The sequence below is a fragment of the Schistocerca americana genome, chromosome 6 (genome assembly GCF_021461395.2).
Source record: "Schistocerca americana isolate TAMUIC-IGC-003095 chromosome 6, iqSchAmer2.1, whole genome shotgun sequence".
NCBI lineage: Eukaryota > Metazoa > Arthropoda > Insecta > Orthoptera > Acrididae > Schistocerca > Schistocerca americana.
In genome coordinates, this window is record NC_060124.1 from 424,118,898 (window position 1) to 424,133,887 (window position 14,990).

The 14,990-nt window shown below is 44.1% G+C and overlaps 1 protein-coding gene across 1 annotated transcript in view; it reads left to right on the forward strand.

Annotated features, from left to right (window-relative positions):
• Window positions 1–14,990, forward strand: part of LOC124619391 (vacuolar protein sorting-associated protein 54) — a 154,927-nt gene that overhangs the window by 117,080 nt on the left and 22,857 nt on the right. Inside the window, exon 16 of the mRNA XM_047145738.1 lies at window positions 6,075–6,334. Within this exon, the coding sequence (XP_047001694.1) occupies window positions 6,075–6,334 (260 nt within the window). The remainder of the gene's footprint in view (window positions 1–6,074; window positions 6,335–14,990) is intronic.

Sequence of the window (14,990 nt, forward strand, 5' to 3'; positions counted from 1 at the left end):
GGTTTTGTTTCCTTCTATTTTCACTTTTTTTGTATCTTGTAAGTCGTTTGGCCAATGCTTGTAATTTCTGCTTCTTTTCATCTAATTGCTCTATCGCTTCTTGTTGTGAGATTTTACCTAACCTTTTTTGTTTTTTGTTTGATATTTCATTTCTTATAAATTGTGTTAGCTGTCCGATGTCTTTTCTCAGTTTTTCTATTCTGATCTGTAGCCTGTGTTGCCATGCTGGTTTTGTGGGTTTCTTCTGTGTGTTGGTTGGTTCTGATCTCTGCCTAGTGTGTACCGTATTTACTCGAATCTAAGCCGCACTCGAATCTAAGCCGCACCTGAAAAATTAGACTCGAAATAAAAGAAAAAAAAAATTCCCGAATCTAAGCCGCATCTGAAATTTGAGACTCGAAATTCAAGGGGAGAGAAAAGTTTTAGGCTGCACCTCCAAATCAAAACAAAATTGGTCCATTGTAATATGAGACATGATTTAGGTCGAATGAATGACGATACAGCTACAGTAGTTTGGTTCGAGTCGTAAGCTTAGCAGTTAAGCTTTACCAGGTAGCCATTGCTATGCGTCAGGCGCTCCGTCCGTATTGATACGGGTACCCTTCCTTTTACACGTGCTTTGTCTGGTTTGAATCGATTGCTTATTTTCCTTTGATCTGATAAGTGCCGTCTTCTTTGTTATAGGTGTTTACGTCACTCTAAGCTGAAAATGCATTACTATACTGTGTCATGCATTGTTTGTCGCATTCTGATAGTGCGTGTTTACGGCCTGTCGCCGCTCGTGGGATGGCTAGCTTTTGTGCGCGCTACCGCCGCGTACAATTGTTTTTTAAAAAGAGATAGGAATCGTCTCATTAGCGAAACAATGGCAAGAGACTGCTATTTGTTGTTACTTACACTGCTGCTTTCTTTGATAATGATCAACAAGAACCAAATAATAGACTGCGTATGATAGAACATGTTCTGAACGAGAGTTGGCGAAAATTTTTCACCGTTTGAAAATCTTTGCGGCCACTTCTTTAGTACATCAAATTCTGCATAGAAATTAGAGTCATCTTAGATTTAAAAATCTAGTTAGTTGCTGGGCTTCATTTCTGACTGTATCACTATTACGCATAAGAATAATACGAATATAAACATGACACGATACGTATATTCTTCCGCGTTTGCTGTTGTCTCACTCTAGTTTCGTAGTTTATTAGGCAGACAGGATTTAAATGAGATAGCAACAAACACGCAAGAATACATGGCAAAACGTTTATATTCGTATTATTCTTATGGTGAAGAGAATACTGCATGTGATTCACATTTCATCAGGTTCCTATTAGCAACCATCTCTTCTCACTGGTAGGAAAAAATTCAGAACGTAGAGTTGGCCATATTGACAAACATCCCAAACAATCTTCCCAGTCGGATTTTCGTAGTACATTGAAATTCTGCTACATTCTAAGATGAACAATACGGAATTTGTATTTACTTCGTTGGATAATGTACGAAAATGCAGTGGTCGAAACTCGGGGCGGAGAAAAAAAAGCTCGTCTTCTACCTTTTCTTTTAAATTTATTTACTGACGCAGAGGTTTTGGCGCCAGTATTTATCTTTGTGCCTACAAAGCATGCCTGTGTAGCGCTACATATATTTGATGGCAGAAGTTAGTTGTGGTGGGACCTACCAACATTTTTCAGAACTTCCGCTTGCATTGCACTCGATTCTAAGCCGCAGGCAGTTTTTTGGGTTACAAAAACCGGAAAAAATGTGCGGCTTAGATTCGAGTAAATACGGTATATTTAGTGTAGTGAGTGCTCCTACATAAACCAGTAGTTGAAACTCTTCCATAGTTGTATTTTCATTTATTTTGTTGTGTATGATTGTGTTGATAGTTGTTAGTGTTGTTTCAACTTGTCGGTTATTTGGTGGTCTATGCAAGAATGGTCTAATGTCTGTATTTGTGTCTTTGTATTCTATATATGTCAACTGAAATTTTTCTTCTATATCTAACATGTGTGTCACTTCATGTTCTATTTGTGTTTGTTCTGGTGGCTGTCTTAAGATTTCGTTTTCCTCTGATTGTTTAATTGATGCGCGTTGTTCTTTGTTTGATGCTCTGGGATGTTAGAGTCCATTACTGTATTTTCTTCTTCTTCTTCTTCTTCTTCTGATTGCACATTATTTTATTCCAGTATTTGTTGTACTTGTTTTTTGATGTTTTCTAATTCTGACTGGGGTATCCTGTTATTTTTGATTATTACACGAATCTGATCAGCTAGTCGTTGTTCTGTTAAAAATTTTAATTCTGGGTATCTGGTAATAAATGTTGTGTATACTTGTGATCTGTATCCAGTTGTGTTGGTTCCTAAGTTTGTTCCTTGGTAATAACAGAACATGAGGTGTCGGTTAACTTCATCTGACCATCTCATCCTCTGTCTTTGTTTTCCTTCTAGAGTGGTTGCAGGAAGCATGTCCTGCAAAACAGCTCTATTTGGATTTAAATCATTTGCCGTGTGGCTAGCAGTGTCGTTACCATTGTGGACGGGCATATGGTTCAAGCGTCGTCTCCGACCTTGACAGCGCTTGTCCGAGGCTTCATTAGTTCTGTCCTGAACCAACTACTCACACTAAAAGGGGGGTTAGCCCTATTAGTGGTTTGTTCTTTTCGTCGCCTTTTACGACTGGCAGAACATACCGGAGGCCTATTCTTTTCCCGGGCCTCCACAGGAATAATAATTATTGTTATTATTTTTCTTTCTTTCTTTCTTTCTTTTCTCAGACGTTATGTCTGGTCAAAAATGGAAAGTGACGTGGACCTTGATCAAGCGTGACTTCCTTTTAACTGTACGGTATGTGTTATATTGCATTTAGGAACTTTTGGGTGATTGAACATGTATCAATAATTACGGATTTCTGTAGTTGTATATATACGTTTGGATGTAGCTGTATTGCGTTGATGTACTGGTGGATATTGTGTGGTATGACTCCTGTAGTTGATAGTATAATTGGTATAATGTCAACTTTATCCTGATGCCACATGTCCTTGACTTCCTCAGCCAGCTGGGTGTATTTTTCAATTTTTTCTCCTGTTTTCTTTTGTATATTTTTTGTATTTGGTATGGATATTTCGATTAATTGTGTTAATTTCTTCTTTTTATTGGTGAGTATGGTGTCAGGTTTGTTATGTGGTGTTGTTTTATCTGTTATAATGGTTCTGCTCCAGTATAATTTGTATTCATCGTTCTCCAGTACATTTTGTGGTGCATACTTGTATGTGGGAACGTTGTGTTTTATAAGATTATGTTGTAAGGCAAGCTGTTGATGTATTATTTTTGCTACATTGTCATGTCTTCTGGGGTATTCTGTATTTGCTAGCATTGTACACCCACTTGTGATGTGATCTACTGTTTCTATTTGTTGTTTGCAGAGTCTGCATTTATCTGTTGTTGTATTGGGACCTTTAATAATATGCTTGCTGTAATATCTGGTGTTTATTGTTTGATCCTGTATTGCAATCATGAATCCTTCCATCTCACTGTATATATATTGCCTTTTGTTAGCCTTGTGTTGGATGCGTCTTGATCGATGTGTGGCTGTGTTAGATGATACAGGTGCTTGCCATGTAGTGTTTTCTTTTTCCAATTTACTTTCTTCGTATCTGTTGCTGTTATGTGATCTAGAGGGTTGTAGAAGTGGTTATGAAATTGCAGTGGTGTAGCCGATGTATTTATATGAGTGATTGCTTTGTGTATTTTGCTAGTTTTTGCTCGGTCTAGAAAGAATTTTCTGAAATTGTCTACCTGTCCATAATGTAGGTTTTTTATGTCGATAAATCCCTTTCCTCCTTCCTTTCTGCTTAATGTGAATCTTTCTGTTGCTGAATGTATGTGATGTATTCTAAATTTGTGGCATTGTGATCGTGTAAGTGTATTGAGTGCTTCTAGGTCTGTGTTACTCCATTTCACTACTCCAAATGAGTAGGTCAATATTGGTATAGCATAAGTATTTATAGCTTTTGTCTTGTTTCTTGCTGTCAATTCTGTTTTCAGTATTTTTGTTAGTCTTTGTCTATATTTTTCTTTTAGTTCTTCTTTAATATTTGTATTATCTATTCCTATTTTTTGTCTGTATCCTAGATATTTATAGACATCTGTTTTTTCCATCGCTTCTATGCGGTCACTGTGGTTATCCAATATGTAATCTTCTTGTTTAGTGTGTTTTCCCTTGACTATGCTATTTTTCTTACATTTGTCTGTTCCAAAAGCCATATTTATATCATTACTGAATACTTCTGTTATCTTTAGTAATTGGTTGAGTTGTTGATTTGTTGCTGCCAGTAGTTTTAGATCATCCATGTATAGCAAATGTGTGATTTTGTGTTGGTATGTTCCAGTAATATTATTATTACTATTATTGAGGTGGGGTTTTTAATGTCTGTATTAGAATATTCTGAAAGTAACTGTTTGCACTCAAGTTTGCTAAATCCATACTCAACTAAAGTCAGTGAGTTGTCAGAAGAGAAATTCAAGGCTTCCTGTGAATCTGTGCCTCAGCTTCTGAATGTTATTGCTGACTGTTCAATTATTGACCCTTTCCACCTCAAATGGTAAATTACTCTGAATCCTACTTTGAGTAACATTGTGGCATTAAATGTTGAAATTTAATTTAATCTGATGTAAACCTGAGATTGAAAATTTAATGATGAAAAGTGTTTGTTTGTGTTACCAATAATGTACTGGGAAAAAATATATCTAAAAAGAAAGATGATGAAACTTACCAAACAAAAGCGCTGGCAGGTCGATAGACACACAAACAAACACAAACATACACACAAAATTCTAGCTTTCGCAACCAATGGTTGCCTCGTCAGGAAAGAGGGAACCATTGGTTGCGAAAGCTAGAATTTTGTGTGTATGTTTGTGTTTGTTTGTGTGTCTATCGACCTGCCAGCGCTTTTGTTTGGTAAGTTTCATCATCTTTCTTTTTAGATATATTTTTTCCCACGTGGAATGTTTCCCTCTATTATATTCATATCATTAATTTGAAGCCAACAATCACGTTTGTTATTGTTATCGTTATTGTTATTGTCACTGTTACATTTCGAAGTCTTTTCTGTCGTCTTATTTCCTCCTTCTGTTTTTGCCATCACTTTCTATTCACCTTCTCCTTTTTTACCGTAATCCAGTATACAATTTTATCCCGTCGATATACACTCATTAATACGTAATAATACGTAAATCACTTCCAAACCATAACCAAAAAAATTTTTTTTTCCGCTTTGCTGCTATAAAATCCACCGTTTCCAGTCCACAAAAAGTTCCTTTCAGCTATTAAACAACCCTTTCGGCAGTTTTAATAACTTTTGCTTTATTTCCATTTCCGTTTTTCTCACGTCACCGATCATTTTTAGCCGCTTCCCACAGGTTTTAACGTCATTATTTCTTCATCAAACAATTGTTAGCTTCATTTCCATAATCTGCCACCACCAAACCACTCCTTTTAATACATCCTCACGTAGTTTTTTCGAAATTTTCCCGAATTTCTCCACCCTTTAACGTGTTTTGGCGGCAACACAACCACCTAACCTTTATGCACATCATTATCTACCTACACAAGTTCACCACAGGATCAACATAGCCCAGCCCTAACCAACCCTTTTTCGCCTTTTTTCACACCAGATCTCCATTTGCTTTCTAATTTTACCTTTATCTCTCCCCATATATTTTTTCATATTTATTCTCATTTTCATTTCAGCCTCGTGTTCCACTTTCCACCTTCTAGTACCATGTCACCCTCACAACACCTTCACAACGACCCCATTGATATCCTTTTGTCTTTCCTTCTCCTTCCCTCTTTCCTGACGAGGCAACCATTGATTGCGAAAGCTAGAATTTTGTGTGTATGTTTGTGTTTGTTTGTGTGTCTATCGACCTGCCAGCGCTTTTGTTTGGTAAGTTTCATCATCTTTCTTTTTAGATATATTTTTTCCCACGTGGAATGTTTCCCTCTATTATATTCATATCAATAATGTACTGGGTTTGTTATGGCACTTTTTAATGCAAAGCCATTATATTGTTGATCTACAGGACAGCATTGCTGCTAATAAAGATGGTGGCAGAGTACTGTGAGTGTGCAGAGGAACTGCCTGTAACAGTAGCTCTCATGTGTCGCAATCTTGCTGAGCTACTGAAGCTGTTTAACTCTCGGTGTTGCCAGCTGGTACTCGGTGCTGGTGCGCTGCACTCAGCGGGCCTGAAGACAATCACTAGCACCAACTTGGCTTTGGCGTCTCGTGCTCTCCAACTGCTGCTTGCACTCCTGCCTGCTGTGCGTGTACACTTTGATGGTGCGTAACAGTAGCTTCTCACTGTTGTTGCTGACTAGCATTTTCCTTCTGGAAAATTCAATTTGTGTCAGTTACCAGTAAAACATTCATTGAAGATCAGAAAGAATGTCAATGTCAGATTACCAAATGTATTTGCGTCTTCACAGTGAGTGTTAATGCTGTACTCTAAAAAAAGGATGTGAGCACCACCTCCCAACATATACTATGGACGTTCCACAAATACATACAATAGACTACAGTATTTAAATATATACCTATAAAATAAACCTATGTACAGTCTACAAATGGTAAGAAAAATGTCAAAAAGTTGAAAATAATTTTTCAGAAGCATCAGTTAATCTTTAACAGCAGTACAAATTACATAGTACGGAAAATTTATGGTCATGATAAACAAACAATTAGGAAGAGTGTGTTACATTTCTTATATGTGTGCATTGTGCCATAAGGAACTAATGCAACTTGAGATGTTTATCCTCGTTCATTGCTGCCAGATTAACTTAGAAACAAGGCAAAACACGCAATTGAAGTGGCAAACACGTCAAAGTATGAGAATAAATATGGGGAAAAATATCAAAGCACATTGCTTATAGCATACAGAAACAGCGATAACAATGTATTATTCAACTGTACTGCATCATAGCAAAGACACAAGCATTAAAACAGGAATATGTAGATGATTTTAAAAAAGTGCAAAAAACGTTGTTCATGAAAATGCAAATGCCACATCCTAATACATTTCAATAAAAATACATTTCACTAACCTGTAAAAGACCTGTATTGGATAACCCCCCTGTGGGTCCGGGGGTTAGAATGGGCCCGAGGTATTTCTGCCTGTCATAAGAGGCAACTAAAACAAGTCGCACAAGTTTGGCCTGTATGTTGTGGTCCACTGTAGGGTCTGACCTCCATTTTTCAAACTTTTCTCGAAGATCGAGCCAATTGGGGAAGGGCGCAGTACATGACGCATTGTGTCCATGGTGCATTGAGATCTTTAGCCCACTTTCTCATTGCCGCATTGCAGTCCCGCTCATTCTCCATCTCTTGGGCAAGGACACCTTCCTGGGTGCATTTTCCATCATGCACTATGCAGTGTCAATTTTTGTGCCGACAATGTCCACGGACTTCTTTGCACATCACATCCAGCATGGTAGCCAGTCCGTTGTGATGGGGCTGCCATGTTCCCTGTTGGTTGTAGCCCCCTGACAACACAGGGATCGCTCTGCTGATGGCTGCGCCTTTAACTCCCTGCCTATGCCAAGGAGTAGATGCCTGTCACCCTGGGGCATCAGAACTCCCGGCAATGGCCATCCTGCCAGGTGGCCTTTGCTGCGGCTGGCCTTTGCTGCGGCTGGGTGGTGCCTGTGGGGAGGGCCCCTGGTCGGAGTGGATGGCATCAGGGTGAATGACACGCCATGAAGTGTAGTACATCATCTCTTGCTGGTGGTCTCCTGCCAGCAGTCTCTAAGTGGGCAAAGTCTGACTTCAATGCTAATAAATATGACCCCAAGTTGTTCCCCTCCCTGGCCACACTATGGGAGGGACGCGAGGCTAAGGATGGCAGTGAAGCTTATTTGCCCCGGTACCTTGTATGTGCGAGAGTTGATGGAGAATCTTTCATATCCATGAAGCCTCAGTTTTTTGTGGAGTATTTGGAGGACAAGTTCGGGCAGGTGGAGGGCTTGTGCAAAATGCGCTCTGGGTCAGTTTTGATGAAAACAGCATTCCCTGCCCAGTCATGGGCATTAGTCACTTGTGACAAGTTGGGGGTTGTTTGTGTTACCATCATGCCTCATGAGAACTTAAATATGGTCCAGGGCGTTATATTCCGCAGGGACCTTACTTTGCAGTCTGAAGGCAAGCTGCGCGCCAATGTAGAGTGACGAGGTGTTCGTTTTGTTTGGCGCATCCATTGGGGTCTGAGAGATAACCAGATCGCCAAAAATGAGGTTGCCACGGGTGCCTTCATCTTGGCCTTTAAGGGTGACACATTGTCCAAGAAGGTCAAGGTGATGGTCTATCGCTGCGATGTCAAGCCATAAGTCCCTCCCCCGATGCAGTGCTTTAAGTGCTGGAAGTTCAGCCATATGACTTCCCTCTGTACTTAATGCTCCACCTGTTGAGATTATGGACATCCATCGCATCCCAATACTCAGTGTGCTTCCCATCTGTGTCAACTGTGGAGAGCATCATTCACCTTGCTCGCCTGACTGCAGGATTCTCCAGAAAGAAAGGAAAATCATGGAGTACAAGAACCTGGACTGACTGAGCTACACTGAGGCTAAGAGGAAATTTGAGCACCTGCATCCTATGGCTATGACCACCCCTTATGCCACTGCTATGAGAACGGTTCTTGCCCAATTAGTTCCTCGAATTCCTGTTGCCTCTTAGAACCGGGAGACTACACCTGCCCCCTTGCTTGTGGGAGGCACTTCCCTCTCTGTTGTTCCTGCACCACCTACTAAAGGAGCAACGTCCCCCCCCTCCCAAACCATTGGGGATTTTAGTCCCCACTTCCGAGTCAGAGAAGCGTAAGGCTTCTTCTGCTCCTCTCGCTAGGAAGGGGTCCCTTGGGTCACTCCCTTTCCAAGTTTCTGCTAGTGGGAAAGATGACACCCGCCAGTGGCTGAAGAGCCCAAAAGCAGCGGGTTGTAGGGCTTCACGCTCATCCTCAGTCCCAGAGACTGATTCTGTGAAGTCCTCCCAGCCAGAGAAACCCAAGGAACAGTGCAAGAAATCGAAAAAGAAGACCCCCAAGAACAAGGAACTTGCTGTGGCACCCACACCACTGCTACCTACAAGCTCTGTGTCTGAGCATGGGGTGGAGATTCTGGTGTCCACTGAGGACCTGGATCTCACCAGACCCTCATACACAATGGCTATAGACTGCTCAGGCAAAAAGTTGGTAGCAACAGGTGACCGTGAGGCGTAAATTTCCTCATTGAATGTTCCATGCCTTCCCTGTCTCACGATGTCGTCATCCTTCAGTGGAATTGCGGTGGTTTTTTCCACCGCCTAGCTGAGCTACAGCAACTGTTAAGCTTCTCCAGGAAACCTGGTCGCTAGCAGTGCAGACTCCTGCCCTCCATGGCTATAAGGTATAGTACAGGAACCGTAGCGACTATAATAGAGGGTCAGGTGGAGTTTGCGTTTAAGTCCTAAACTCAGTCTGTAGTGCAACTGTGCCCCTTCAAACCCCTCTTGAAGCTGTGGCTGTCAGAATACGGACAATGTAGGAAATAACTGTCTGCAATGCATATCATCCTCCAGAATTTATCCCTGAATGTATTAGCTGCAACCCTGTAAAAACCCACTTGATGTGGATAGCTATCGGCCCATCAGCCTTGCCAGCATTGTTTGTAAGCTACTGGAACATGTGGTGTATCAGCAGTTAGGTTGGGTCCTCAAGTCATGTGGCCTACTGGCTCCATGTCAGGGCTGCTTCTGCCAGGGGCGCTCTACCATTGATGATCTTGTGTCCCTCGAGTCTGCCATTTGAACACCCTTTTCCAGATGCCAACACCTTGTTGCCATCTGTTTTTATCTATGCAAAGCGTTATGACACCACCTGGCGACATCATATCCTTCCACATTATACGGGTGGGGTCTCCGAGTCCCACTCTTGATTTTTATCCAGAATTTACTTTCTCTCAGTGTCCAAGTTGGTGCATCCCATAGTCCCCCCCCCCCCCCCCCCCCCCCCCAATATCCAGGAGAATGGGTCCCGCAGGGCTCTGTATTGAGTGTATAACTACACCCCTGGAAATGGAAAAAAGAACACATTGACACCGCTGTGTCAGACCCACCATACTTGCTCCGGACACTGCGAGAGGGCTGTACAAGCAATGATCACACGCACGGCACAGCAGACACACCAGGAACCGCGGTGTTGGCCGTCGAATGGCGCTAGCTGCGCAGCATTTGTGCACCGCCGCCGTCAGTGTCAGCCAGTTTGCCGTGGCATACGGAGCTCCATCGCAGTCTTTAATACTGGTAGCATGCCGCGACAGTGTGGACGTGAACCGTATGTGCAGTTGACGGACTTTGAGCGAGGGCGTATAGTGGGCATGCGGGAGGCCGGGTGGACGTACCGCCGAATTGCTCAACACGTGGGGCGTGAGGTCTCCACAGTACATCGATGTTGTCGCCAGTGGTCGGCGGAAGGTGCACGTGCACGTCGACCTGGGACCGGACCGCAGCGACGCACGGATGCACGCCAAGACCGTAGGATCCTACGCAGTGCCGTAGGGGACCGCACCGCCACTTCCCAGCAAATTAGGGACACTGTTGCTCCTGGGGTATCGGCGAGGACCATTCGCAACCGTCTCCATGAAGCTGGGCTATGGTCCCGCACACCGTTAGGCCGTCTTCCGCTCACGCCCCAACATCGTGCAGCCCGCCTCCAGTGGTGTCGCGACAGGCGTGAATGGAGGGACGAATGGAGACGTGTCGTCTTCAGCGATGAGAGTCGCTTCTGCGTTGGTGCCAATGATGGTCGTATGCGTGTTTGGCGCCGTGCAGGTGAGCGCCACAATCAGGACTGCATACGACCGAGGCACACAGGGCCAACACCCGGCATCATGGTGTGGGGAGCGATCTCCTACACTGGCCGTACACCACTGGTGATCGTCGAGGGGACACTGAATAGTGCACGGTACATCCAAACCGTCATCGAACCCATCGTTCTACCATTCCTAGATCGGCAAGGGAACTTGCTGTTCCAACAGGACAATGCACGTCCGCATGTATCCCGTGCCACCCAACGTGCTCTAGAAGGTGTAAGTCAACTACCCTGGCCAGCAAGATCTCCGGATCTGTCCCCCATTGAGCATGTTTGGGACTGGATGAAGCGTCGTCTCACGTGGTCTGCACGTCCAGCACGAACGCTGGTCCAACTGAGGCGCCAGGTGGAAATGGCATGGCAAGCCGTTCCACAGGACTACATCCAGCATCTCTACGATCGTCTCCATGGGAGAATAGCAGCCTGCATTGCTGCGAAAGGTGGATATACACTGTACTAGTGCCGACATTGTGCATGCTCTGTTGCCTGTGTCTATGTGCCTGTGGTTCTGTCAGTGTGATCATGTGATGTATCTGACCCCAGGAATGTGTCAATAAAGTTTCCCCTTCCTGGGACAATGAATTCACGGTGTTCTTATTTCAATTTCCAGAAGTGTATTTTTATTGGCCATTAACAGTCTAGAAACAGCTGTAGGGCCGTCCGTCTCACCCTCTCTGTATGTAGATGACTTCTGCATTTCGTACTGCTCCATCAGTACTGGTATTGCTGAGCGGCGCCTACAGGGAGCCATCCACAAGGTGCAGTCATGGGCTCTCGCCCACGGCTTCCAGTTTCTGACTGCAAGTTGTGTGTCATGCCCTTCTGTCAGTGTCGTACCTTCATGATTATCCACTCACTGTAGTGGAGACATATCAATTCTTAGGACTGGTTTTCAATGCCCGATTGACTTGGCTTCCTCACCTTCGTCAGCTTAAGCAGAAGTGCTGGCCGCACCTCAATGCCCCCTGTTGCCTGAGCACCATCAACTGGAGTGCAGATTGCTCTACTCTGCTGCAGCCTTATAAAGCCCTTGTTCAATCCCACCTTGACTATGGGAGTGTGGTTTATGGTTCGGCGGCACCCTCAGCGTTGCATTTACTCGACCCAGAGTACCACTGTGGCGTTCGCCTAGCTATGGGAGCTTTTAGAATGAGTCAAGTGACTAGTGTCCTGGTGGAGGCCGGAGTCCCTCCAGTGCAGATCCAATGTGCACAACTGCTTACCAGTTACGTTGCACACATTCGTAGTTCTCCTGAGCATCCGAATTTCAGTCTTCTTTTTCCACCCGCAACAGTTCATCTCCCGCGTCGGCGGTCCAGGTTGGGACTAATGATTGCGGTTCGTGTGTGATCCCATTTGTATCAACTGGAATTCTTCCTTTTACCATCTCCCATCCAGGTCTGTCCGCATACACCTCCATGGTGTACACCTAGGTCGCAGATTCGTCTGGACCTTTCGCATGACCCTAAGGACTCGGTTACTCCTGCCACTCTCCACTGTCACTTCCTCTCAATTCTTGACGTGTTCCAGGGCTCTGAAGTGGTTTACACTTACAGCTCAATGGCTGATGTTCATGTTGGCTTCACCTACGTCTACAGAGGCCGTTTTGAACAGCATTTCTTGTCCGGTGGCTGCAGCTTATTCGCTGCAGAACTGATGGCCATCTGTCGTGCACTTCTGTCTATCAGTTCGTGCCCTGGGGAAACATTTCTTCTGTGTACTGACTCCTTAGCCTATAAGCTGTCAACCAGTGCTACCCTCCCCATCCTTTGGTAGCATCCATCCAGGAGTCCATCTATGCCCTTGACTGGTCCCATTGTTCAGTCGGCATCGCAGACAACAAACTTGCTGACAGGCTGGCCAAACAGGCTACGGGGTACTGGCTCTGGAGCTGGGCATCTCTGAACCTGACCTCCACTCTGACTTACACTGTAGGGTTTTTTGGCTTTGGGAGACGGAACGGCATAACAGTACACACAACAAACAGCATGTCATTAAGGAGACTATGAATGTGTGGAAGACTTCCATGTGGGCCTCTCGCAGGGAATCAGTTGTCGTCTGCCGGCTCCACAATGGGCACGCATGCGGGACCAATGATTACCTCCTGCGCCATGAAGACCCGCCTGAGTGTTGGTGTGGCGACCAGTTGACAGTGGCCCCTTATTCTGGTGCACTGTCCCACTTTGACTGCCTAGCGATGCATCTTGGGTTACCAGACTCATTGCCACTAATCTGACAATGCCTCAGTGGCTGATTTAGTTTTACATTTTATTCGTGAGGGTGGGTTTTATCATTTGACCTAAGTTTCTGCGCATGTCCTTTGTCCCTCTGTGTCCTCCACCCTGGCGCTTCTAGTGTGGAGGTTCTAATGTTTTGCAGAGTGGCTGGCTTCTCGTTTTTTATTCTCATGGTCAGCCAGCCAATCTGCTTTGTTGTTTTATGTTTTAATCTCATCGCCCTGTTTCTTGTGTTTCTGTAATTTTCTTGCCCCCTTTCCTCCATTTACATGTTTGTTGCCCTTCATTGTTCTTGTGATTTTTCCTTTCATTCTGTTTTGTGTTGTCAGTCTCTTTTTTTTATTCTCACACTTGTGGCATTGTTTTATTCGCAACGAGGGGCTGATGACCTCATGGTTTGGTCCCTTTCCCCGTCTTTTAATCCAACCAACCAACAATCTGTATCAGATATTTCTGCCTAATGTGTACCATGAAAAATTTCTCTTATATCTTACCAACATTCACAAAAAATGTGTGTGTGTGTGTGTGTGTGTGTGTGTGTGTGTGTTGAAAAACTGAGACATGATTATATTACTATTAAATTTTGACAGTGTGTCAAAACCCATACACAAACAGTAAAGTTTAACTTGAAACATTTGAAAATATACAGGGTGGTCAGAAATTCCCATTACAAACTTCTAGGACATGTGAAGGGTAGTGAGTACTGAACATTTTGAATAGGAACCCATCTCCAGAACCGTGTAGTTTCCATTCTACGACAGTTTCAACTCAGATGTGTACCTCGTCAATGTCTGCTTAGGACAAGAGAAACTTTTCAGAGTTCCCTGTCCTGATATGCAACGTGGTAGACACGGTAACGTGTACTACATCAAATGATCCCCAGATGTCACTTATTGTTCGCTTTGCTGTGAGACTGAGTCAATACCTGTGCATCACCAATAGAGGAAACGTGATGCAGTGCACATTTGTGGAATACACAGATATGCTCCTTGTGTATGTCCAAGCTGGAGGTAACGGAAGAGCTGCTAGTCGACTGTATCACGAACATTTTCCATACCATCACACTCCATCGCACAAACTGTTTGCCCAAGTTACACAACGTCTACGAGAAATGGGTACCTTCACTGTGAGGAGGCAGGACTGTGGTGCTACACGGCGATGCCACACTCCCGAATTTGAAGCTGTGCTGTGTCGCATTGAAGATAGCCCATCAGTGAGTTCGCGAACAATTGCACGTGCAATGGATGTTAGTCACAGTACTGTCTTGGACATCCTGCATGAGCAACAATTTCATCCGTACCACTTACAAAGGGTACACGCTATGGGTGCAGCACACTTTCCACAATGCATCGCCTTCTGCACATGGTTCCTGCACCATTGCATCGACGCGCCCCTGTTTCCACGTCAAGTTCTCTTCACAGATGAATGTAGGTTCACAAGGGATTGTGTTCTGAAGGCCCAAAGTAGCCATGTCTTGGCATACGAAAACCCTCATGCCACGCATGTTCAAGGATTTCAAGACAGGTTTGGAATTAACATGTGGGCAGGTCTTCTGGACGGTCATGTGATTGGACCATACCTCCTTCCATCCAAGCTCACGGGGCCCGCATACTTAGTCTTCCTATGACATGTAATGGACCCGTTCTTGGAAGCTGTGCCATTGAATGGCCATCAGGAAATGTGGTTTCAGCAGCATGGAGCACCACCTCACTTTTCACTGGCTGTCTGGAGACATCTCAACAGACGGTATAGTGAAAGATGGATAGGCCGTGGTGGTCCAACCGTGTGGCCGCCACAGTTGCCAGATTTTCCCCCTATGGACTACTACTTGTGGGGTCGTATGAAGAGCCTAATTTATGAG